The 26,547-nt window shown below is 45.7% G+C and overlaps 1 protein-coding gene and 2 gene segments (V, D, J or C); all 3 read right to left on the bottom strand.

The window, feature by feature from the left end:
* Positions 1–6,414: 6,414 nt before the first annotated feature.
* On the bottom strand, positions 6,415–7,220 carry LOC120813468 (T cell receptor beta variable 7-2-like). The segment is given in 2 exon segments: positions 6,415–6,789; positions 7,027–7,220. Coding segments are annotated over 2 exon segments (378 nt in total).
* An 8,554-nt stretch (positions 7,221–15,774) lies between these two features.
* On the bottom strand, positions 15,775–16,240 carry LOC144388408 (T cell receptor beta variable 18-like). The segment is given in 2 exon segments: positions 15,775–15,798; positions 15,893–16,240. Coding segments are annotated over 2 exon segments (372 nt in total).
* A 3,572-nt stretch (positions 16,241–19,812) lies between these two features.
* Positions 19,813–24,992, bottom strand: slc2a1c (solute carrier family 2 member 1c). Of its 2 annotated transcripts, XM_040199967.2 has the most exons (11): positions 24,796–24,992; positions 24,235–24,280; positions 23,922–24,020; positions 23,167–23,327; positions 22,854–23,094; positions 22,316–22,478; positions 22,009–22,193; positions 21,668–21,769; positions 21,443–21,544; positions 21,019–21,222; positions 19,813–20,619 (listed from the first exon to the last, which is right to left on the bottom strand). In XM_040199967.2, exons 2-11 carry the CDS (start codon positions 24,247–24,249, stop codon positions 20,440–20,442), a joined length of 1,452 nt encoding a protein of 483 aa, XP_040055901.2. In that variant the 5' UTR covers positions 24,250–24,280; positions 24,796–24,992; the 3' UTR covers positions 19,813–20,439. The 2 variants fall into 2 exon arrangements, with proteins under 2 accessions (XP_040055901.2, XP_040055902.2); XM_040199968.2 differs by lacking the exon at positions 24,796–24,992 and having other exon boundaries at positions 24,235–24,392.
* Positions 24,993–26,547: the final 1,555 nt, after the last annotated feature.

The following is a 26,547-nucleotide window of genomic DNA, read 5'->3' as shown; positions in this document are numbered from 1 at the left end:
TTATTCAGACGATACTCAACTGTATCTGTCGATCAAGCCAGAAGAGACGGACCAGCTAGCTAGACTTCAAGAATGTCTTCAAAACTTGGATGACCGGCAACTTCCTAATGCTAAACTCAAAAAAAACGAAAGTTATCCTTATAGCCCCAGAGCGCCTTCGAAGCCAGCTGTCACGTGATACAGTTTTTATGTATGGAATTGCTCTGGTACCCAGCAGCACCGTCAGGAATCTGGGAGTTCTCTTCGACCAGGATATGACCTTCAACTCGCATATAAAGAAGACTTCAAGGACTGCCTATTTTCATCTACGTAACATATCAAAAATCAGGAACTTCCTGTCTCAAAGTGATGCAGAAAAATTAGTTCATGCGTTTGTCACTTCCAGACTGGACTACTGTAATTCTTTGTTATCAGGCTGCTCTTGTAAATCTCTTAAGGCTCTCCAGTTGATTCAGAATGCTGCAGCACGTGTATTAACAAGAACTAAGAAAAGGGATCATATTACTCTTGTATTAACTTCTCTGCACTGGCTCACTGTTAAATCAAGAATAGATTTTAAGGTACTTCTCCTCACCTACAAGGCACTTGCTGGTGAGGCACCGTTGTATCTTCAAGAGCTTGTAACACCTTATTGCCCTACAAGGCAGCTGCGCTCCACAGATGCTGTGTTACTTGTTGTTCCTATGGTTTTAAAAAGTAGGCTGGGGGCCAGAGCCTTATCAAGCTCCTCTTTTGTGGAACCAGGTTCCACTTTCAGTCCGGGGGGCAGATTCGGTCGGCTCTTTTAAAGTAAAACTTAAAACTTTCCTCTTTGATTCTGCCTATAGTTAGAGCTGGCTCAGGTTAGCCGGGACCAGCCCTTAGTTAAGCTGCTATAGGCTTAGAATGCCGGGGGAATTCTTAGGACACACCGAGCTCCTCTCTCACGCTCTCGTTCTACCATAATTCACGTTTTATTAATGCACATGACTAATTCAGCTTCTTTCCAGGAGTTTTTTGTGTGCTTTCTCCCCTATCAGGTTCCTTCGGGACCCTGGTCCTGACACCTACCGCGGCCATGCTGACGCCTGCTGCTGCCATCATCATTATTATATTAGATATTAATCATATTACTGTACTCGTAAACCAACATTATCCTCTCCTAAAGTCTCTGTGCCCTCCCTCCCCACAGGCTTCTGTGGATGGTGGTTCTATCTGATGGTGGTTGCCTCTGCAGTGGTCCTGCTGTGCGCCTGGCTTACTACTCACAATTACTTGAATCATTTCTGTCACAGGAATTGCATGTATTATATATTGTTCATTCTGTACACATGGCATCCATTGTAGTCTGTCCATCCCGGGAGTGGGATCCTTCCTCTGACTTTCTTCCTAAGGTTTCTTCCCTTTTTTCCCTCTTGGAAGGGTATTTTCTTTTTTTGGTGGAGTTTTTCCTGTGCCGATGGTGGGTTTCGGGACAGAGGATGTTGTATGTATACAGACTGTAAAGCCCTCTGAGGCAAATTTGTAATTTGTGATTATGGGCTATACAAAATAAAATGGATTGAATTGGATTGAATTAAGCCAGGATCTGGTTGTGGGTGTCGATGCTGTGTGAACGGTCACGTTTTCTTCTGTGGGTTTGTTGTAAATATCAGCTGGAGTCTGGTGAACTTGGTCACTGAGAGACGAGCCTGTTGGGAAATGAATAAAAGATAATCGGAAACAACGTCAGAAATAGCAACAGAAAATGTGACTGGAGGGAAACAAGCAAATAGAAACGAATTTACAGGAAATCTTGAATTCATTAGTACATTACCTGAGACCATAAAATATCTAAATGTAATGCAAATGAAGATGGTGTGCATTTTGTGTTTCTTCTGGATGTTTGGTAATACCTCAGAAAAAGTGATCTAATTTGGATCCCTCCTATGTTGTTGCAACGACTGAAGCAGCTATACAAAGAATCCCCCAAACTCCTCCTTTGAACCCTCCCAAGTCATTGGTGAGGCGGCGTCATTGTCAACCAACCCGACACAGGAATCAGGATACATTTATTAGCCAAAATATGTCAAACATACAAGGAATTTGTCTTGGCGATTAGTGCGCGACAGTAGACAGACAAGACAACAGTGCACAAGTAATAGAATCAAGTGGAATGAAATGCTAATGCAATGGGTTAGTAGAATAAGGCTAAGGCTATGGGTTAGTATAAAACAAGAGAATAAAGTTAAAAAATTTTAAATACTAGAAAGTAAAGAAGAAAAATATTAAGCATAAAGTGCACTAACAAACAAGTAACAGACAAGAGACAAAGTGACAAGTGACAAAGTGATGAATTGTTGTTAAAGTGGCATGTGCAGTGTGAAGGGGAGTGACTGGTGGAATGTTATGGTCAGTCAGTGGGGGACCCGGCTCTGTTGATGAGCCCGACTGCCGACGGGAAGAAACTGTTCGTGTGGCGGGAGGTCGTAGTCCTGATGGACCTCAGCCTCCTGCCAGATGGAAGGGGCACAAACAGTTTTTGTCCGGGGTGGGAGGGGTCGGCCGCGATCTTTTTAGCACGCTTCAGAGACCTGGAAGCGAACAAGTCCTGCAGGGACGGCAGATTGCAGCCGATCACCCTCTCTGCACAGCGGATGACACGCTGCAGCCTGCCCTTGTCCTTGGCTGTGGCTGCAGCGTGCCAGACGGTGATGGAGGAGCAGAGGATGGACTCCATGATGGCCGTGTAGAAGTGGACCATCATCGTCTTTGGCAGGTTATGTTTCTTCAGCTGCCTCAGGAAGAACAACCTCTGCTGAGCCTTCTTGGTGATGGAGCTGATGTTCAGCTCCCACTTGAGGTCCTGGGTAATGATGGAGCCCAGGAAACGGAAGGAATCCACAATAGTGACGGGGGAGTCACACAGGGTGATGGGGGAGGGTGGGGCTCTGTTCCGCCGGAAATCCACAACCATCTCCACTGTCTTTAGAGCGTTGAGCTCCAGGTTGTTCTGACTGCACCACGACACCAGATGGTCAGACTCCCACCTGTAGGCGGACTCGTCCCCACCAGAGATTAGTCCAATGAGGGTGGTGTCATCTGCGAACTTCAGGAGCTTGACGGACTGGTGGCTGGAGGTGCAGCTGTTGGTGTACAGGGAGAAGAGCAGAGGCAGGTACTGAACCAGGCACAGCTCTGTGCCTGGTTCAGTATAAAGATCTGTAAAAAGATTTGCTGAGGACGGAGCACAGGTGTGAGGAGCTGAGAGCTGTTCTATGGGGAGAGGAACGATGTGTGATGAGGAGCTTCTTGTACCGAGGAGCAGCCATATGCTCCACAGTGTGACCACGCAGCACAGAAGTACACAGCACTGCTGTTCAGGGCCACTCTCTCCATTGTCAATGTGCATGTCTGATGTTGATTTGCACTCCCTGTCATATTCACACCCAGTCCAACCTCTGGGTTTTTATTATTTGCAAACATGTAACCCAGGAACAGCATCGCGTCATCCTTGGATTGTTTGTACCAGAGGATTTTATTGTAGTCCTTAATGCTGTGTGAGCAGTAGATATGGGCTGTTCCTTCAGGTCTGGTGAACATCTCAGATGGAGTCTGGTGCACCTGGTCGCTGAGAGAGGCACCTGCGGAAACAGCATCCACAAATAACAATTTACAATCATGGTCAACTTAAATGTGAAAGAACGCTCAACAGGACTTTTACCTGAAATTGTCATAACATTAAGGGCTAAGCAGAAGATAGTGATCATCTTGCGTCCTCCTTGTTACTGGTACTGTATTTCTGTCACTGTAGACTGTGTTTGAATATGAGAACCCTCCCACCAGGAAACTTGTTTCTTGTTGGGTGGAGTTATATTGTTCCCCAGACATATGTTGTGCCACCTTGTGAGAGCAGATAGGACGACAGAGACCTGAACAGAACCCTCAGGGTCAGGCATAATATAATGAATCATGTGTTGGATTTGTACATTTGTACAATTTGTACAGTGTTGGAAGTACAGTAGCAGTGGGGGGAAACAGTACATATTGATGTAACACATTCTCATTCAATAAAATACATAAAGTAAATACACCAATAATTTGAATGTCCATCGGTAGTTTATAATCCAGTCTCATAGTCGAATAAATGTTTCTAAATATGTATATAAAACTAATCACTAAGTATTTGATTAATAAGGAACGATAACACTCTTAAGCCATGGGTAAACAGCTGCAAATAATGCAATGCTAACAAAGGCCTTGGTAAGAGTCCAGTCCACCGCGCTCCCTTGGTGGAGCTTTGAAGGAGTGTGTGTACAGCGCTCCCTCTGTGGAAAAACAGTGATCTTCTATTCCTGAGGCTATTTGTACAGCGTTTCAAGCCACCTGTATCTCAACAATGACTCACAGCACAAAAATACACTCCACTGACCTCAGGCAGCAGCTCCTCCAACATCCTCATTGTTGAAGGAAATCTGTCCTCACTGAAGCGCCTTTCAAGCATATGTGGAGAACTTGGAGCCATGTAAACGATTTGATTCAGGCCTTGGGGAGCCGGGACGGGCGGCAGGCATCAGGGAGCCGCAAGCGGTGGAGTCAGGCGGCGGCGGCGTTGGGGAGGAGCTGCTAGGCTGCGAGGTGACAGGGGACCAGCCTCGTGGGCACCAATGACAGGGAAGCGGGGAGCCGGGATCGGGGGCACCTGCAGCAAGTCTCAGGGGGGCGGGCTCGGGGGCACCAGCGACAGGGGACAAGGAGTTGAAATCGGCGGCTGCGGAATCAGGCGTTGGGGAGCCGGCACGGGCGTCAGATGTCGGGAGTGGGATGTCGCTGCGGCCCAGCGGGAGCGGGAAGCTTATCTAACAAAATGCCTTGGGGCAAACCAGGGATCAGGACAGGGGCAGACAAAACACATTCAACGTAACAACATTCATTGAAGCTTAGGCATGAATTTGGTCAGGATGACTGGAGAAGCTAATTCCTGCCATAAGGCCCCCGCCATCTATGTAGGCATTCCATAAGATGATTGGGTGGGGGGGACAGTTCTATAAACCAATCGTGTCAGGGCTGTCAATGTTAAAAGCTGTACTCATCTCTGTTGCTGTCAGTTGTCATTTCAGCAAGCACGAGACGCAACCCGCCACCACCCCTGACACCTCCAATCAGCAGGGGAATACGACAACTTATTCTCTACCACCACCACCACTGTGTGGACTCCCAAAGGGGGATAAGCGTTATCTGATCTCGGCATTTCGGCCCCTTGTCTATCCTACAGCTGGATGGAGTCCAAGCCCCAACGAACTTTGCACTTTTAATACTTTGGCTAGTGTTAATAAATCATTGTAAAAGTTCAGAAGTCTCTCCTGATTGAAATGGCCAGGGACACGAGACAGACATTGCTTGAATACACTGGGAAGGTGCAGGTGATTGGACACAATCAGGGACAAGGCAAACAATCACAGGGGTGACACCATAGATATTATATATAAAGGCTGGATGTCTCGTCTGTTGAACATGGCGGCCATCTTGGGTCGGTCAGCTCGCTCACCCATAACATTGTGTTGGTAGTGATACATGTATTTTTTGAATAACCATAAATTGCTCAATATTAAACCAAAACGGTTTGGTTTGTTATAAATGCTAGAGATGTAGTTATGACACTGTATACATTATATCAATAAATATGTTATGTTCTGAAAAAGAATAATGTTCTAAAATGGGGACAAGATGTCCCTTTACAAAAATACATCAAGAAATGCAGCATGTTGAAATCCACACCCTGTACAGAGATGTATTTATGACACTGCATGGTTATGAATAATTATGACCATAGGTTTACTTATGAAAATTATATTAAACAACATTATTCATGAATATGCAGTGTCATAACTAAATCTCTGACATTCATAACCAACCAAACCGTTTAAAAATCTGTGGAAAATTGCGCAAGCTATTACTATTTAAAATACATGTATCACTACCAACACAATGTTATGGGTGAGCGAGCTGCCCGACCCAAGATGGCCGCCATGTGCGGACGCTCTATACCTCGCCGTAAGACATCTAGCCTTTATATAAAATATCTATGGGTGAAAAAACAGGGAAGGAGGTAAATCTAAACACAAGAGTCAGGAAACTACAAAATAAAACAGGAAACAAACCCACACCGTGACACCAAACAACTACAAAGAGAAGGAACAAAGGGTGCAGGATTATTCCTATATGAATAAAATGATTTCCAATGAGCCCAGATAAAAGGAATACTGTTGGCATGTTGACTTCCTGTCTGAAGGAAACACAGAACATTGAGTGGCTTTGGAAACCTGACTTACACAATTTCATGTCTTATTTTCTAAATTTTTGTTATACATTTTTTTATCGATGCCCTCCGACACATTCGATCTTAGTGCTGAATGTGTATCTCTGCCCCTCCAGCTCCACCTGTTGGAAATATTTACAATCCTGCAAACACTCCCCAAATGTGCTGGCAACCAGTTTTTGTTCAGTTGCGTTTCCCTCTCACATCACTGTGTTTGCTGACAGCACAAAAATACACCCCGGCGTCCTCCAGCTGCAAGTCCTTCACAGTAAGAGCGCCGCTCTCAGAACTTTCTTTAACGGCTGAATATTTGGTCTGAGGGAGCTTCCCGTAATCTGGCTGTCCGCCAAAAACTGTGTAGACCACCAGGGTCATGGTCTCTCCTGGACGCTGTCTGTACCAGTACATCTGGTTGTGACCGGCATCTTTGTTGTGGCTGCAGTTCATCTCTGCCGATTTGGAAACAAGACTCCAGTTGATTTCAGGGTGTTGGGTCACACCCTGGCAGTGACCTGTGTGGAGGAAATACAACATGTCCGTTTCAATCAAAAAGTTCGATTTTTTGTCATTTACGAGGTGCATCATTTTAATTTAACTATTGAAATGACATTCATATTTTTAGGTCTTCTATAATTGAAAGAGAAATCTTCCTCATAAACACTGTAGTTCTGCATCAGCCCGTGTGACCATGTGAGTCAATACACTAGACGCCATTAAACACTGTTCAAACATGTCGACTTGTGTTGTACCTTGAAGCATCAGCGACGACACTACGAGTGCGATGAGAACTGGAGTCATTGTAACGATGTTGTTGACGTGAGAAGCAGCGACAGCCAAATGACTGAGTCTCTTTTCATAGTGGGAGGTGGGAGGTTAAACAGATTGCTCTGCAGAAAGGGCCTCCCATCATGTTCTCTAATGTTGATCAGAAGAAAACGGCTTATTCCAGGGGTTTGATGTACAGAGATAGAATTAAAGGATTATTAAGCCAGGATTTGGTTGTGGGTGTCGATGCTGTGTGAACGGTCACGTTTTAACGGTTTATAAATGATTTGGGGTTTGTTGTACATACCCAGTGGAGTCTGGTGTCGCAGAAACATTGGACAAAATACAGCTTGAGAAGAAACGGTTGAAAACATAGGAAATATAACAAAGCTGGACTGGCCGCAGTATGTCAAAACACAAGCAAATTTATTAAAAGTATGTAGAGGACTTGAAAAATTCATATTCATATTCATCACATAAAATAAACCAGAAGTCATCAGGTATCACAGTGCTTTCTCATCCCTCCTAATATTATAATGCTTATGTCAACCACAGCAACAACTGGCTATGTAATGCTGCTGTATGAGAGGGTCACAGGTGCACGGGGCTGTGAGCTTTGATACAGATGTTGTTGTTCTAAGGAGCAGTGATGTGCAGCACTGTGTAGACTAGCAGCACAGAAGTACACCGCGCTACTGTTCAGCACCAGGCCCTCAATTCTTAATTGGCACATTTGGTTTTTATCAGCACTCCCATCCATCTTTACGCCTAGTCCAGCTTCTGGGATTCTGAGGGTTTTTAACACGTATCCCAGAAACTGCAGTTTGTTGTCCCTGGACAGTTTGTACCAGAAGATTCGATCGTAGTTGGGAATACTGTGTGAACAGTTGATTGTGGCTTCTTCTGTGGGTTTGTTGTAAATATCAGCTGGAGTCTGGTGAACTTGGTCACTGAGAGACGAGCCTGTTGGGAAATGAATAAAAGATAATTGGAAACAACGTCAGAAATAGCAACAGAAAATGTGACTGGAGGGAAACAAGCAAATAGAAACAAATTTACAGGAAATCTTGAATTCATTAGTACATTACCTGAGACCATAAAATATCTAAAAGTAATGCAAATGAAGATGATGTGCATTTTGTGTTTCTTCTGGATGTTTGGTAATACCTCAGAAAAAGTGATCTAATTTGGATCCCTCCTATGTTGTTGCAACGCCTGAAGCAGCTATACAAAGAATCCCCCAAACTCCTCCTTTGAACCCTCACAAGTCATTGGTGGGGCGGCGTCATTGTCAACCAACCCGACACAGCTCTGTGTCTGGTTCAGTATAAAGATCTGTAACAAGATTCGCTGAGGACGGAGCACAGGTGTGAGGAGCTGTGAGCTGTTCTATAGGGAGAGGAACGATCTTGTACCGAGGAGCAGCCATCTGCTCCACAGTGTGACCTCGCAGCACAGAAGTACACAGCACTGCTGTTCAGGGCCACTCTCTCCATTGTCAATGTGCAGGTCTGATGTTGATTTGCACTCCCTGTCATACTCACACCCAGTCCAACCTCTGGGTTTTTATTATTTGCAAACATGTAACCCAGGAACAGCATCGCGTCATCCCTGGATTGTTTGTACCAGAGGATTTTATCGTAGTCCTTAATGCTGTGTGAGCAGTAGATATGGGCTGTTCCTTCAGGTCTGGTGAACATCTCAGACGGAGTCTGGTGCACCTGGTCGCTGAGAGAGGCACCTGCGGAAACAGCATCCACGAATAACAATTTACAATCATGGTCAACTTAAATGTGAAAGAACGCTCAACAGGACTTTTACCTGAAATTGTCATGACATTGAGGGCTAAGCAGAAGATAGTGATCATCTTGCTGTGTCCTCCTTGTTACTGGTACTGTGCTTCTGTCACTGTATAATCTGTTTGAATATGAGAACCCTCCCACCAGGAAACTTGTTTCTTGTTGGGTGGAGTTATATTGCTCCCTGAACAGACATGTAGTGCCACCTTATGACAGCAGATAGGACGACAGAGATCTGAACAGAACCCTCAGGGTCAGGCATAATATAATGAATCATGTGTTGGAGGTACAGCAGCAGTACATTTTCATGTATTTTATTGAATGGCATAACTGCAGTGTGAAAGTTTGTGTGCCCTAGGGTTTCCTGATTTGATAGACAGAATGGGGACACCTAAGTGATTCTTCAAGTAGAATATTATTCAACTCTTCAAAGATTGCAATTGTTGCCACATGACAGACAAATACTATTTTTAACTTATCCAAAGTGTACAAAGTTCATTGACTTCCTCTCAAAGTTCTCGGAGCTCAGTGGTGGGCCGTACATTTTTGTACCTGTTCACTATTTACAGACAAAGTTCAACCTGAACTATCACAAAATACTAAGATTTGCTAGCTAGCTTTCTGTTTTACAAAAGTCACGCTGGCCTACTGACCAATCACGGCGCACGTCAAAGTACTTATGAGGCTACCTGGGTAACAGAGTTGTGCAGTGTACAACAAATGATGAAAGTTGCATTTACAGTTTAACTTGTGCAGCTAAATGATTTAATAAAGGAGTGAACTTACAAAGCAGAGAGTCCACAAAGCAGGCAGGAACATTAGTCAGTAATGAAGTAAACAAAACTCCATGAAGGACAAACGGACAAATAGAGGGAGGGAAGTCAGTGGCATTGGATTGATAAACAAGGGAAGTAAGATGAGCAGGAAGTTAGGTGAGGTGATCCGGGGGTGAGGTAAGCAGGACGTTGGGTCAGCTGATCAGAAGATAAGGTAAGCAGGAAGTTGGGTATTTTTCGAGCGCATTAATGTAGGGGTCTTAAATATTATAGCATCACTCCAGAAGGCCCATGGTAAAACCAATCCTTTTTCTGTTAGGTCAGTGTTACAGGACTCATACCAGACTTATTCAACTAAAGTTGCCATAGTTACTGAGCTCAAACTGTTGATTTTCTGCAACCAAATAAGCTGACAATGAGACAGGCTAACAGGATTAGGCCTGGTTTATTTGGGAAATTTGCTCTATGGAAGGGATAACCTTCAAATTCTTCAAGATAACCTAGAATCATCAGCCCGAAGGTTGGGTCTTGGCCGCAGTTGTGTGTTTGGGGTCATTGTCCTGTTTTAACACCCATCAAAAGTGACAATAGAATGGCTAAATCAGGCCAGAATAAGGATTTTAGAATGGCCTTCTCAAAGTGCTGATTTAAATCTTATTGGGAACATGTGGACAATGCTGAAGAAACAAGGGACATGTAACCAAATATTAGCACTGCTGTATGCATATTTTTGACCCAGCAGACTTGATCACTTTTTCTGTTAGCCCATAATAAAGTCATAAATGAACTAACCTTCATGAATGTTTTTTGTGACAAAGAGTGATTGGAACAGATACTTCTCAGAGAAAAATCTGACTTAACGGGGAAACTCAAGAGAGCCATGAAATTGTTCTTTACAAGTGTATGTTTGACCACAACTGTAGCTACCCTGTTACTGTGCATTCAATACTAAGCTATTCAAATAATACACAATATACATTTTTATTTTTAACATGTGCAAGGTACAGGGTGGCTGTGCCGCTGCGATTTATAAACATACATCTTACATACAACACTAAGTTAACAATTAATAACAACTTATTAAAATTCACAGATGTACGTTTTTATTTTAACATACATATATAAGGGACAGGGAATCCTCAAGCATCTGTGGATGGCACACATTAGTGAGTTGTCTGACCCTGATGTGTAGCACACAACTTATCAAAGGGTCATATCAGCCTCCGGCTGCAGCCTTGACCTGTATTTGTTTTTCAGGTAGGTGAGTGAGGAAAATCCACTTTCGTAAAAATAAGTTGTTGCAAAGGGCAAAAGGCTCATCATTGCTCCAGAGGCCATAGATTTTTGAAATTTTCGTTTTTACAGGCTTCTTTTCCGACACCCCTGTGAGGTATGGGTTGTCTGAGGCTGTAGAACCACCGACAGAACACTCAAGAGTCCCGATCATTAATCTTGGGGAGAGGAATGGGAGAGAGGGGTACAGGAGTGAGGTAAAGGTTAGGGCTGGGGTGGGAGGCGTTACGGTTAGGATAGGGGTACGACCGGAGACGGTGGTTCTGCCCAGATTGAGCCCCGGGGTCCGGGCAGGGGTCAGGGACAGATCCGGTGGCGTCCTGTCCCGGGAGTAACGAGGCCTGCATTCCACCCCATAGATATTACATATAAAGGCTGGATGTCTCGTCCTCGTTGTCGGCCAATAGAGTCGGACGTCCGCACATAGCGGCCATCTTGGGTCGGTCAGCTCGCTCACCCATAACATTGTGTTGGTAGTAATGTACGTTTTAAATAACCATAACTCAATTTTCAACCGATTTTTAAAGGGTTTAGTTTGTTTTTAACGTTGAACCATGAAATAATGGGAATGGGGGGAGTTTGGAAGGAGGGGAGGGCTGGGGAAAAGAAAAGGGTTAGAAAAGGTTGGGGGGGTTGAGGGATGGGGGAGGAATCTCTTAGGGGGCAGAGTTCAAAAGGAGGTGGCAGGGAGGGGGGCGGTTACATTCGAGGGGTTTACTACACAGCAAAAATGTTAGTTTTCCGGTGTTAGGCAAAAGTGTTGAAGTGCAGAGTTGAAATCACACTGCAAAAAGTTGATTCAACTCTTATAGAGTCAATTGTACGAAAGAGCTGAAGCCATTATCCAGTCAGATTCATTTGCGACACTTGACACTTAATTCTACACAGTAGAATTAAATGAACTCTGATAGGTTTGAAATGTAACTGTACATTGTCACACTTATTGGTGTTCAGTTTAACTCTACGCACTGTGGCGCATGGAGTAGAGAGGGCCAGGAACCACAAGGTTGGTGGTTCAAATCCTGGCGGCTCCATGTCTCATGTTGAAGAGTCCCTGAGCAAGACACCTAACCCCAAATATTTCTACAGACTATAAAACATGGGTAAAGAAAGCAAAGTAAGTTGCTTTGAGGAGGTAGATTTTGAGGTGAGTGGACTGACGAGGCAGAAGGTAAAGTGGTCCACCGTTCTATCAATAAGCAGACCTGCCAACCTGTTCAAAGTACGCTGGTACGATTTTTCAGTTCAACCAGTTCAAAACCCCTAGAGGGGTGTGGTGGCGGGCGTGGTTTGGCTCGGCTGCAGAGGGGACGGAGAAGGAAGTGGTTCGGGGAACAGTGCCGGGGGAGGCATAATCAGCCTCAACTGAGATTAATCAGTGTTTGTGTTCCTTTAAGGAGAGATCCGGCGAGGAGGGAGGCGAGGAGGCTGGAGCCGGTCGTGCGTTGTAAAAACGATAAAATAAAGACTGTACACTGAAACCCACAGCCGCATCCTCATTATTCCTGGACCCCCACAGACCCACACGTTACAGTGGCGCCCAACCTGACTGGGGGATGGAAGGGGCGGTGTTAAGTAAAAGGAAAGATTCCAATAAGAAGAGATTTCTGGTTTGCATGAAATCATTTTATTGTCTATTAACATAAGCGCGGGGAAAAGTCCTCTCGAGAACAAAGGCCTTGTGGAGTCTGTCTGTTTGCCCAACCCCCGCGAGGCGGACGACGACCACCAGCAAGGGATGGCGGCCCAGCCGATTGTGGCGCTCGGCCAGATGATCGGGAACCTGGCGGGCATCCTGAGGGAGCAGGCGGACGCCAACCGACAGTTCCTGGGGGCGCTCCAGGCCCAGGTGGGGAGACAGGCCCAGGCGCTGGAGCAGCTGGCCGCATGGCCCCCGGCAGAGCCGCCGACGCAGAGGCCTGCAGCGCTCGCCGGTGTCACGCTCCACTGGATGTCGGCAGGGGACGACGTCCAGTCGTTTCTGGAGGCCTTCGAGGCAACGGTGGAGGCGTGCAGCAGGCCGGCGGGGGAGTGGCGGTTCGGCTTTTGCCTCTCCTGACAGGGGAGGTGCAGACCGCCAGGCGCAGGCCACCGGTGGCGCGGCGCGATTACGCCGACGTCAAGAAGGCCGTAATGGACAGGCTGGGGCTGTCGCCGGAGGACCACCGCCGGCGGTTCCTGGGAGGCCAGGCTGGGGCTGCAGGACCGCCCGTTCGCGTTCGACCAGCGGCTGAGAGACGTCGCCACGAAGTGGCGGCAGCCGGACGGCGCTGGAGGGGTCCAAGGGGTGATGACGTGGGTGGTGCTGGAGCAGTTAGGGAAGGGGCTCCTGGCCCGGACAGCGGCGTGGATCCGGTGCCACCGTCCGACGACCCTGGAGGCGGCCATCACCCTGGCGGAGGACCACCTGGCAGGGACCGGGAGAGTTCGCCGGCGTCAGTCCGACCAGGAGCTGCGACACGGGGAGGGAGGCTGTTTTCCCCAGCACCACCGGCCCCGGGGAACCCAGGCACACTTCCCAACCCACAGAGAGGTTCTCAAGCCCCGGGGCAGGAGTGTTGGAGGTGCGGGCGGCTCGGTCACCTCTGGAGAGAGTGCCCGCTGATGGAGGTGGGACGGGTGATCCGAGTTGTCGGCATTCCGGCATTCTCCCCCGGTCCGGGAGCGACGTATCGCGTTCCGGGTAAGAATCTAGGGGGGTACACGCCAGGCGATGTTGGATTCGGGCTGCACGCAATGATTCACCAGAGCCTGGTTCTGCCGGGGGCATTGGTGGAGGCAGCGCGGGTGTGTGTACAGTGTGTGCATGGGGATGTTCACGAGTATCCTGTGGTATCGGTGGAAATATATCTGGAAAAAAAGCATAGAGTAAATGCTCGCGGGTAGCTCCCGCCTGACGCACCCCGTCATTTTGGGTACAGATTGGCCGGGGTTTGATAAGCTAATGGGGGAGGCTACGGGGGTGCGTTCATGACCGACAGGGTTATGCGGGATGTGTGCTGTGCTCAGCGGTGACGCGGGGTCGTCCGACACTGCAGACGGGGAGAGGGAACCAGCTCCCGAGTTTCGCTCCATAGAAGATTTTCCAATCGAACAGTCTCGTGACGATACCCTACGCTCAGCCTACAACCAAGTGATACGAATTGATGGTCACCTGGTGCGCCCTGACGCAGCGCAGTCATTTCCGCACTTTTCATTGATTAGGGACAGACTGTATCGAGTGAGCCGTGACACTCAGACGGGGCAGGAAACCACTCAGTTGCTGGTGCCGAAAATCCGCCGGTGGCTGGTCACATGGGATACAAGAAAACGCTAGACCGGATAATGACCCGATTTTATTGGCCAGGCATCCGGGGGACGTGCGCCGCCGGTGCGCGTCCTGCCCGGAGTGTCAGTTAGTGAACGCTCCGGCCATTCTGAGGCCACCGTTGCGTCCTCTGCCGTTGGTGGAGGTTCCGTTCAATCAGATCGGTATGGACCTCATCGGGCCGTTTCACCGGAGCGCACGCGGATATCGCTTTGTGTTAGTTCTTGTGGATTACGCAACGCGATATCCGGAGGCAGTGCTGTTGCGCAGGCTCTGTTTTAGGTCATCTCCCGAGTTGGAATCCCCAAGGAGATTCTGACTGACCAGGGCACTTCGTTCATGTCGCGCACACTGAGAGAACTTTACGAGTTACTGGGCATTAAGTCCGTTCGTAGGAGCGTGTATCACCCACAGACAGACGGGCAGGTGGAACGCATGAATAAGACTCTTAAGTCCATGATCCGTAAATTTATTAGCGACGATGAACGTAATTGGGATAACTGGCTTGACCCTCTGTTGTTTGCAGTGCGGGAGGTCCCCCAGGCCTCCACGGAATATTCGCCCTTTGAACTTTTGTTTGGCAGGACGCCGCGGTGTGACACCTCCCAAATGTTACAAGTTAGTCCCACATGGTCTATTGTCTTTGTTGGTTTTGTTTGAGAGAGATATTAAGTGAACAGTAGTTCTTTTTATTGACTCATTTGAAGAAATTGAAGGAGTCTGATGTATGTTTTCTGTTCATTTTGGTTCAAAAAAATCTAAGAAACACTTTGAATCTGCAGACTACTGCCTAAAAGTCTTATTGTTGCCATTTGATGACAAATGCATATACAGGAAACCCAAATAACTGAGGTTAAATGTTATTTCAGTTTCAAAAAAAGCCTCCAATGTTTTATAAAATGTCCCTGGTTTTCAGTCATTAGGGGCAAAAATTGCACCCTAAATAATATGTAAATTTCCTAACTTGGCTGCCACAGGATACCGGTCGGTCTCTGTCTATCTGGAGCGGAGGCAATGCAACTGTCTCACTAAACTAACGTAACGTCACGTAATATTCCCACAACCCTTAAAACATTTCATGAAACCAAAAGGTTGGCCTAATTACACACATATAAGCCTGAAAACAGCACCATCAGTCATGTTTAGCGACGACTAGCTCGCGTTCTCACCCTATCTCTAAGGGAGACGCCAGCCACTCTCCTAAGGAAACCCATTTTGGCCGCTTATACCCGTGACCCAGTTCTTTCGGTCATGACCCATCGTTCATGACCTTAGGTGAGGGTAGGAACGAAGATTGACCGGTAGATCGAGAGCTTTGCCTTCCAGCTCAGCTCTCTTTTCGTCACAACGGTGCGGTAGAGCACTCTCAGTCCGATGTAAATCTACGAGTTTGGCATTCACCTTTCATCCTCATCACTGTATTACAACGTGTAAGTCAGGGTCTCATAAGTCTTCCAGTGTGGTTAGAGAGATGTGAAGAGCTGCCGGTGGTAGTGGCTCTTTATTGTGGGACTTCTTCTGTTCCTGACAGCTGCTTTATAAAAAATTCCACTTGGACTATTTGTGGTCCTCGAGGTCCCCCTACAGTACATGCGATTATTATAACCGCTATGTTACAGTGCACTGTGGTTTTTGTTAAGCTATTGAGAGCTTCTGCATCACTGTGTTGGCTCACAGCACAGAAGTACAAGCCCTTATCTTGCGGCTGCAGGTTCTTCACTGTGAACGTCCCACTGTCAGCGTCGGGCTTGGTGGCTGAAAATTTCTCCTTGCTGAAATTTCCAAAATCATGATTCACGCCCAAGGACGTGTACACGATCTGTTTCATAGTTTCTCCTGGCAGCTGTCTGTACCAGTACATCTGGTAGTAGCTGCTCCCCTTGGTGTGGCTGCAGTTCATTGTTGCCTCGGCACCCTTGTCTTTCCACAGCAGCGCAGTCTGGGTGACATCACTGCCATCAATATGACCTGTGTGAGTGATAGTTAAGAAGTTAACGTCTATGAACTGCATATCTTTTTGCATTGCGCTGTTCCCGGGAATCGCTTCCAACAGAACAATCATTAACAACTTGATGTTATTGTAAATTACCTGCAGTCCACATAAAAAAGAGAGCTATTCGGAGGAGGTCTTGTTTGATGAGCATGTTGTTACATCCAGAGTGGCATGGAGAGTCGTGGAGTGATGAGGAAGTGCGGGTGGGAGGGTCACTGTGATGTCATGAGCTGCAAAGCTGCTTAAGTGGTACTAGAGGTCCCCCTATTGTTCTTCACTCCTCCTTCGAATACTTCTATTTAGATCAGTAACACTGACAAAGCAATGAGGCCAGATTCCATTACATCCTCTATCTTTGACATACACATTTAAGGAACTTTTTTAAAAACAGAAGCTAGAAGATCTCCCTGTATTTTCTTACTAGACGGTGAGGGGAAACATATGTCAGACTTTGAAGGTGATGACAGGTATGTCTTTGTAATGAATAAATCATGATTCCAGGGGAGGTAATGGGAAATGTTCACAACCATGTTAATTTTTGAAACAATCTTTATTTCTTCAGAACATCACAGCAGCGATAGAGTGTATTGTCAGAGCAAGACACTGACGTGTCAAAGCAGATGATAAGATCATCAAGTTCACTTTAGATGTCAGCAGGTGTTAAAGAGATGCAACGTGCTGATTGTCTGGCAGGCAGACAAAGTGGAGTTTTAGTATTGAAGTAAGAGGAATCTGCAGCACTGTGCTGACTGGCTGCACAGAAGTACACGCCAGTGTCATTTAGTACGAGATCCGAAATGGTGAGGGTTGCAATATCACGGGCGTCTCCTTTCAAGTCTATTTTGCCTTTTACGTCGTCCTCTGGGTTTGGGTAGTCCACATTCAGGAAACCAAAGAGCTTTAGATCTCCTCGTTCTTTTTCTCTTTTGTACCAGAGGAATACGTCGTAATTTGGCATGTTGTGTGAACAGCTGATCTCCTTGCCGACAACAGATTGCCCAAGTTCCTTAATGATGCTCGGAGGCGTTTGGAAGACACCTTTGGGGTGAGAGGCACCTGCGGATGAAAAAAAAGACTTTGAATAGTGAAATCAGCATTTGTACAGCGTCTTTGTTGAATGTCCAATGCGCTTCTCACCATTATTTCCTGGAAGATGAAGAAAACGAATCATAAAGACCAACAATATCATGGTGAGGAACTAGATTTTACTCTTTGCTATCAGCTCTTCTTTCAGTGCATCACTCTCATAGTTTAATGAACACTGGTGGTGATGAAAAGAGGAGCAGGGAGGGAGTAGAGAGAACTTACATTTAGTCAAAGGAAGCTCTTGTGTCCTCAAATCATTTCCTGGGGCTTGTTGCCCCCTGCTGGTGTGAAAAGTCCAGTAAGTTGGCCCAGCAATGGTTTTGTGGTGTTGTTTTTACATTTGACAAATCTTCACAATGGCTGATTTCAGATCAGTGCTTCAGATTGTGCCATATGATTCCGTACCTTGTTCTCCTAACATCACACATACAGACTTACATATTGTACTAGCATGCGTACTATTAAATTCATTGTCACAGGGCCTGTATTGATCCAGCACAGGACCTGCTGCTCTCGTAGGACCAAAGGACCCCTTGTGGATAACTAGAATTAGCACTGTATCTTAGAGATAAATTCATAACTTTATTGCAAAATTTCACATTTTGCCGTCATCCACTGGGCTGGAGTCTTTAGCGTATCGGTTCTGGCCCCTCTGATTTAGACCCAATGACGCCCCTTTAAGTGGCTTTTAGCGTGATTAAATGAGTCAATATGTTTATTAGCTCAAGGTTCATACCAAGTGGTAACTCCCAGACTAAACTTTCGATCTTTTCGATTTTGGCCACCAAAGGGGCAACTCCTCTTGTTGCAATCAGTCCCAAAATGTCCCTATTTCTCACCTGATTTATTCCCTCTGTAAAAATTGTAAACATGCTGATGGTCTCAAAAAAAATGATCTTGCCCAACGCTGTGAACACTGTTAGTTGCGTTTTTCCTCCTGGCAGCTGACTCTGGGCGACATCACGGCCGCCAGTTAGATCTGAGCGAAACAGTGAACACTGCTGTAAGTAATGTTATCATCCCAACAATTACAAATAATTTCACAAATCTCAAATTTTAAAGGTAGATTAAAGTCAACTACTACGAGACAGTGGCGAGCCATCAATGCCAGCCTAAACGTCATCAGAATTTAATTATGATGTCTTTTTTTCCACAAAGAGATGTTAAATGATTCCCCACTGTATTTTCTTTTCATTTCAAAGCTTTCCTCTCGGTTGCCTTTTTTTCAACCCACAATGCCTGATGGATCACACAGATATTTTCAATGCCATTTTCAAGAAATTCATTTTAAGGTGATGCAATACCCAGTTATACTGTGTTTCTGTCTTAATGCATAGTCCCTGTAGTCATGGCGTCATAATGATGGTATTCCTTCAGGTAGGTTGTGTGAAGATGCAAACTGCACGGCTGCCACTAAACCAGACCTCTGTGTGGCACACAACTAAGAACAAAGCTTCTTTGATCACACACCTGTTTTAAGAGCTAAATAATTGAATGGCTTAGTTTAGTTACATCTATTTTTTTTTCTTGGTGTGTCAATATAATGAAGACGATGAGATCTTTGATTTTCTTTTTTTTTTACGTGTGTGTTTGTGTATATAAATATGTTTATCTGTGATGAGTAGTTCTGTGGGCGGCACGGTGGTGTGGCGTGGTGGTTAGCACTGTGCCCTCACAGCAAGAAGGTCCTGGCTTCCACTCCGCCCAGTGGCCTTTCTGTGTGTCCTCTGCATGTTCTGCAGTCTGCATGTTCTCCCCGTGTCTGCGTGGGTTCTCTCCGGGTTCTCCGGCTTCCTCCCACAGTCCAAAGACATGCTCTGGGGATCAGGTTGAATCGGGACACTAAATTGCCCGTAGGTGTGTGAATGTGAGTGTGAATGGTTGTGCGTCTCTGTGTAGCCCTGCGATTGGCTGGCGACCAATCCAGGGTGAACTCTGTCTATTGCCCCAAGTTGGCTGGGATAGACTCCAGCCGCCCCGTGACCCTGTGTGCAGGATAAGTGGTATGGAGATGGATGGAGTAGTTCTGTGACTATGGACCTTTCTTATTTTTCTGTGATAGCACCCTTCAATCTGAGAGTGAGTGTTTTGATCCATGGCTAATTCACATTTCTGTTTGTCCTTGGGCATGACACGTCCCCCCAGCATTAATCAGCTAGCTTTGACTACAGTGGGTGAATGGTATCACGTAGTTGTTACAGAGTAGTACAGAGCTGTACTGTGGTTAACCGATGAGCAGCGCCCAGTAGATAGCACTGTTTTGATACAGACAGACAGTAGGGAATTCAGCCAGACTTGACCAAACTGAGTTCAGCCTCAGTGTCACATTTTCTACAATGGAACAGTATAATGTAGTTTAAACAGTCCTAAATACACTGAGTATTTAACCTCTTAAGACGATGAAATCACACAAAACCAAATTTCTGCAGCTACAAGATAAAACTAATATGATAAGATTAACCACAGACTCGTGTCACAACCTTAATTAAAGAGAATGAAGATCTTCAACCACATAATACATTTATTTAGACGGTAGATTTATTTACACAAACAACATCAACAAGCATGAGAATTTACAGTTTTCATGACGTCATGGTCTGCAGTGCGTCATAATGATCTTTGAGACAAATAATAACGCATTTCTTGGTCTTAAAGACAATCTTTACTTTACAAAGGCTCGATCTCTTTACAAAATAACAAAATGTTTGCAAAATGCCTCAACATAAGGTATAAATACCAATCGCTTCGTAGTTTCAATCCTTGCTTCAGAGCAAGCTCGCCAGCTTCTTCAAGACGCTAACAGTCTGACCTTTGACCCGACGGTGCACTTCAGGTGAATCTGTTTGTACTGTGTTATGAACATTAGGGGAGAGCAAACACTAAATAATAAATAATCAGGATAATCAGGATAATTACCATATTCCTTTTCCCCTTGGTTGATTATTCTGAAGGGACCGCTGACAGGGAGAATCATTTATTTAAAAACTTATTTGGCATGTTTTCCCGTTCGAAAACTCAAGCAAATAGAACCCAAACAATTTGATGCTGCTAAATTTGGTGAAAACATCGATGTGTAAATTGGTTGATCAGACCTTTTTTTTATTTTTTATTATGACCTGCTCCCGTAATGGTTGAAAGGTCTGTTAGGGAAAAGTGTTGAATCCGGTCTTATTGTGCAACGGGATGCCCTCCGCTCCTCTGAACTCCTCCGCGATGTCATCGAACGTGCGTCCTTTGGTCTCCGGGAGGCGCATCCAGATGAAGGCGAAGGCGACCAGACCCACGGCCATGAAGAGCAGGTAGACGTACGCGCCGCAGACTTTCTGCGCGCGTGGGAGAGACAGACAGGTGTCCTTTTTATCAGGGTTACATGACGTAGCGTACAGAGGGTACCCTTACCTTCGGAACCCTCCTACTGATAACTGATTTACACAACACATGAAAGTCCAGATTCGTAGTTTCAGGCCGACTGCCATCTCTGCAGCACATCTTTCCCTGAACCACTGTTACTTTAATCACTATTATTTCAGCCTGGCGTTGCAGGAGTTAGCAATAGATTTATTTAGATTAAAGATTCAGATTTATGGCTGTTTTACAACATATGTGTTTATATAACAGATTTATAGCTGGTGTTTGACAGTCACGTCTCTAAGGTGTAAAGGAACTGGCGAAAGCAAGAAATCCCCCTCCGCAGTTTAACTCGGCCGACCCTGTGGACCCACCAGTAGAGGAGGAAAGAGGAGTGCCAGAACAAACTTCCCGCCCCAGTTGAGCATGCTGGTGAAGGCCATGGCGATGGGGCGGCCCGGCTGGTCGAACAGCTCGGCGGCGATGAACCACGAGATGGGGCCGGGGCCCAGCTCGTAGGCCGAAATCAGGCAGAAAACCAGCAGGACCTGCAGGCTCCGCAGCTCTGGGACCAGGTGCTGCGTTGTGGAGGACGCACAGTCGGGTTTATCGTCAATGTGAGATTCAGGTTTTATTTGTGTTGATATGCGTGTGCCAAAACGGATATGTAGTGTAATAATGTAAATGTACTATGCCTTTTTTTTCCACCTGATGTTAGAGAAAAAGCATATAGCTTTACTTTAGAGGACAAAAGCACTGCTAAAGTAGTTGGTTGCACAAATGGAAAAAAAACCTTACCAGGACCGAATCCACTATGGTCATGAGTAGGTTACACACTGCTATGGAGATGAAACCAGTCAGGAGCAGCCTCCTCCTTCCTGCCCTTTCCATCAGGAAGAACTGCAAAAAAAAAGAGGAAAAGATCATCACAAATCAAATATTTGTCACAATGAGAGAGTCACCGTAACTGCTCTCTCAGATGGTTACAAATATTTGACCTCTGACCTCTGATTTTGTACTCACCGCCACCAAAGTGAAGGTCACATTGACGGCCCCCACGCCCAGAGTCAAGTACTTGGCCTGATCAAACTTGGCCTGAAACATTCTGGTGGAATAATTAATGATCTGGAAGAGAGGAGCGGTCACTGCTTTTCGGTTACTGGGTTACTGGGACGCCTTTATGGGGTTTGGTGGGCAGTGACCTACCAACCCCAAATCTGACTGCCAGAGAATGAATGATGTATTAGAAAAATACTAGAAAGACGCGCAAGTAAAGTATTAATAAGACAGCGAGCAGTGCTGTTCAAATCCTCTTAAGAAGCCTTCAAATTCATGATTTGCCGTCACAGATAGATCATACGGACCGCATTGAATCCAGACAGCTGGCTGCCCAAGTTGATGACGAGGACTAGGATGATGGGCTTCTTGTACCGGCGCTTCTTGAAGAACTTGTGGATGGTGACGCCGCTCTGAGTGTGGGCCGCCTCCTCCTTCATCTCTTCCAGCTCAGCGAACACCTTTTCTGAGCTTCCTCTCAGCCTCATAAGGGCTGCAGGGTTTTAAAAAGAAGAAGCATGTTTTTCTTTTTCTTTTTTTTGTAAAGGAACCGTTGTTGTGTTTCCACAGAGCCGAGAGATTAGAGTGCTTTGAAAGCATGTCTCAGATTCCCACCGGCCTCGGCTTTACTCTCCTCCCCCCGGTTGATGAGTAGGTAGCGAGGGCTCTCGGGGCAGAAGGGCAGGACCAGGTACTGTATCAGGGCCGGAATGACGGACAGGGATAGCATCATGGACCAGTGATGCTCCGTTCCCAGCACTGTCTCCAGACCAGCCACCTGCAGCCCACAGATACAGGGAACCACTTTTTACCTCTAGTGAAGCCCATTTGAAAATATTAATTAGTAAAAATATATATATATATGTAATAATTACCATAATTGTATAAATTATAAATACAGCTACTACATAAAACAGCATTACCCCAAGCGTGTCCTAAATTGTCAGGAATACCATTTTTATGTAGACATTCCTGGATTATTTTTTATTTTTTGCTGGATCAACCTCCATAATCACTGCTGCATATAGACCTTATTTTAAGATCCACTGGTCCCAAATGTGTGCTCGCTGCCTCAAACAGCAGCATAACGAAAGTAAACGTCAATGTCCACTTTTCCAGTCAAAAACCGGAGATCTCCCCGCGCCGTCCTCACCATCCCCAACAGGATGCCCGTGGCGAAGGACACCTGGTTGAGCGTGGCGAAGGCGCCTCTCAGGTTGGTGGGGGAAACCTCCTGGATGTAGAGTGGGTTGAGACTCATGACCAGGCCGCAGAAGAGGCCGAACACCACGCGGCCCAGGATGAGAACCTCAAACGACTGGCTGGCTTTGGAGGCGGACATCAGACACGCTCCCACAACAGAGAGGCAGTTCACTATGAGGATGGAGTTTCGTCTGGAAGAGAAGACGAGGGCCGTGAAAAGACGCAGTGGAGGTTATGGGGACAACATGGGCTTTTCTTCTCACCGGCCGTGAGAATCTGCCAAGTATTTGACTCCCAGCGAGCCCAGCAAGGCTCCGAAGTCTTTGATGCTGACGGAGAGCGACAACAGGAGAGTGAGGCTGTGATCTGGCATCGTCTGGTTGTGCCTGACTCTCCAGGTGTGGTTGAAAAACTCTTCAATGATCTGAACAGCGAGCGAAAGGCAAAAGACGATCAGGAGACGGAGTAGAAAGTCAAACTGTGGGTTTGCTCATCTAACATTAAACTTAAACCTGAGTTGTTCTTTAGGGCGCGCCGGACCAATGAAAACGAAGGCACTTTCACTGCAGCTTTGCAACTATTCTGGACCACATATTTCGCGGGCCAAGTATTGCAAGGAATCAGAATGTCGAATCACTCGAGCACATGTAGTGCAGTCTCCCTGTGAAATAGCAAAACCCTGCCAGACCTGGAGCGGAGCCAGAGACGTCCAGGGCTCGTTACGTGTATTCAGTGTTTTATTAAGGCCGTGAGATATTTGTTTTGATGGTCAGACGGTTTTCCAGCGTCGGTCATAGAATGATGGCGGTTGGCTGTGGTTGTCTCGGGTCTGCATAATGGCTTTTCTGTTGCACATCTGAGATTATTTTTGCTTGGATGTTTCGCGACCTTTTTTCCGCATGACAGGTTTTCTATTTCTTTGCTGAGAAACATATTCTTCTATTTTCTCAATGAATCGTGATGAGCAGTGTGTTTACACAAAGCACATCCTGATTGCGTCACCGCGTGTCCCGCTCACCTTGGCCGGAGCGTTGACGTTGCCCGTGTGGTAGCCGATCTGCAGGGACCCGAGCACCGCTGCCAGGATGGAGGTCAGCAGCGTGGCGGTCAGACGGCTCTGGAACGATGCAGTCAGGGGGATTTATTTCCTTTTTTTCAACAGGGGTTTTCGTGTCACATTAAAAAACGCTGTAATTATGGTTTTGTTGTCTGTTGTAGGTCAGCAGAAACCACAGTGTTTTTACACACTGGTAAAATGTACAGAAGGTTAATCAGTACAAGCGTGTGTTGCCGCCTGTTGATTTGTAGACAAAAGGTCGAATCCAACAAACCTCCTGCGGCGCCATTAGTTAGGTACATGTGTCTTCGTCTGACTTCCTGTGAGAAACATAAATTATATATTATTTTGTGCTGACGTGGGGATTTTATATGTAACATAATGTATGGAGAACAAATCCAACACATTCTATTAAATGTTTCATAAAATATGTTTAGGCCTACTTGTAATAAAACCTGTATAAATTTCAAAAATAGTGATCCAGTAAATAGAAAGAAAAATGTCTGAAGTTAGTGAGTTTGTCCTTGTGAGGTGAACAGATGATAAAAGCAGCCCTGTAACTTCTATACCTTGACATTAATAAATTGATTTGGAAAATTGAATGAAATTATTATGAATATTTTCCTCTTTTTTTATTATACCATTTAAATACGGGCAAAAGGCTGAGATTATTCTTAACTTCTCCATCTTAAAAATCATACCCAAAGATTATGATAAGTGTAATAATTACCACCGTCCCTTGAACAGCTTCAGAACAATGCTGCCAACAGTTACACCCCATTAAACAGTTTTTATAAGTCCATTGCAATATATATTAATATCTATATAAACTCACCGCTGTTCCTGAGTGTCATCTGTTGATCCTGTCTTTATTCCGGAGTTTCCGATATGACTGTGTAAAGTGAACACGCACCTACACACACGCATTGGACCAATGATGAGGTCGCACCCAGCTGGTGAATGTGTGGCCGTCCTGCCAGAAGGGCTGCGGGCCTCCGCAAGAGGACCAGCGGCCCTCAGCTTTCACTGACTGAGGATCAGATTGTATTTTGCACCCAAACCCTCAAGTGAACTCTGTAGGAAGCAGAGCAACTGTTCCCGGGTCGGGACCAAAATGGAAATCACTTCCATTTTTGGAGCCCTGTCCTGTCATTTTGGCAATAACACAGCCACGTGCTTTGGCTGTGTGTGTTTTTCATTGTGGGTGACATTGTAAATGGGAAATTCAGGAATGTCTGATGACCTCATTTCTCCCTGCAAGTATCACCCTAACCCATATTTCTTCCTGGCAGAAAAAAATGTTTTTAAGATTAAACCATTTGAAACCATCTGGTTTCTCCAATTCAAAAATGGAGATTATTTTAAGAGCAGAAGGCCTCCGAGGGCCTGTACGGCGGTGTAGTGCCTGCCTGTCAGCTCACACCGAGAGGGCCCCTGGTGGGATCCCAGGCTGGACGGCCCCTCTGTTTGGATTTAGCATGTCAGTGTGGATTTAAGAGGGCTAAAGGTAACAGGCGGCCTTACAGGACTTTCTAAACCCCTACAGGGACAGGAAAGCCTACAACTGACAATATAATGCAAAATATAAAATAGATAAAACCTCATCTGACAGTTTAAAATCACGTAAAATCCTCTTCATTAAATATGGTTTAATAACCTGTTTTTTTAAATTAGCAATCCTAACAGTTTCTTTCGTGTTCCTGTTTCACTCGTGAATTGAATTGGAAGACCTCACTTGCTATATTCTACAACGAATATACTGTACAGTATAGTTAAAAACTAACACATGAGATGCGTTCAAAGTTCAGACCACTTAGTTGAGGAACAAGATCTGCTGACTGATGCAGGGAGGCTGTGTGCTGCTTTCAAGGACAGTCGCTTAACAGGCAACACCCGTCACACAATGCTGTGAGAATTTAACCGACAGTACCAGGAAGAAGTCAATGTCCTTGTCCTGGTATTGGCCTTGAAAAAGCTCCTTGCTCTCTGTCGGTCTGAAGAAATCCCAAAACCCTTATTTGGTTTTGGCATGTAGGCCTGGTGTTTCTTGGATGGACATTGGATGGGAATATAACCCTTTCCCATCCAATGTCCGTGGCTCTATGTAAAGCCTGCAAGTGTAAAATAGAGTTCAAAATGCATTTGAATGAGCCAAATGAATAAAAGCAACCTAATCACTGTGTTGGGGGAGGAAACATTCCCCAGCCTCGCAACAAACCATATCATTGTCCATGGAAATTATCTTTTATTGCTAAACTCAAGTAAAATATGACCAAATAAATCTGAAGCGTGCCCCTGAGGCCCGGAGGTGATGAAAAGCTGATCATTCTAAATCCTCAGACTATGTGAAATACTTGAGCTGTGTTGAAGATAAACAGAAGTTCTAAAATGAATGAAACTTCCCAGCGCTGGTTTCGCATTTTAAATCTTTAACTCTTTAATTTTTTTTATAGACTTTTGGACCTCAGTAGAAAAAGGGCATATTGTTCTTTTCCATCACAAGGAAATGGATTTATCTGAAAGCCAACTGTGATTTAGAAGAGCGCGTGCTGGCAGCCTGCTTTCCTTTAGTCTTTATTTCCCCCAA

The sequence above is a fragment of the Gasterosteus aculeatus genome, chromosome 15, assembly GCF_964276395.1.
Source record: "Gasterosteus aculeatus chromosome 15, fGasAcu3.hap1.1, whole genome shotgun sequence".
Taxonomy (NCBI): domain Eukaryota; kingdom Metazoa; phylum Chordata; class Actinopteri; order Perciformes; family Gasterosteidae; genus Gasterosteus; species Gasterosteus aculeatus.
Note: the sequence above shows the minus strand (reverse complement) of the source record. Positions and strands in the feature narration are given on the sequence as shown.

What these genes read in the sequence shown, in the direction of transcription:
- slc2a1c (XM_040199967.2), bottom strand. An exon ending in TGACCTTCACTTTGGTGGCG is followed by an intron (nt 21,545 to 21,667) that starts GTGAGTACAAAA and finishes TTTTTTTTGCAG; the next exon opens with TTCTTCCTGATGGAAAGGGC. An exon ending in TCCTCTTTCCTCCTCTACTG is followed by an intron (nt 20,620 to 21,018) that starts GTGGGTCCACAG and finishes CCACGCGCGCAG; the next exon opens with AAAGTCTGCGGCGCGTACGT.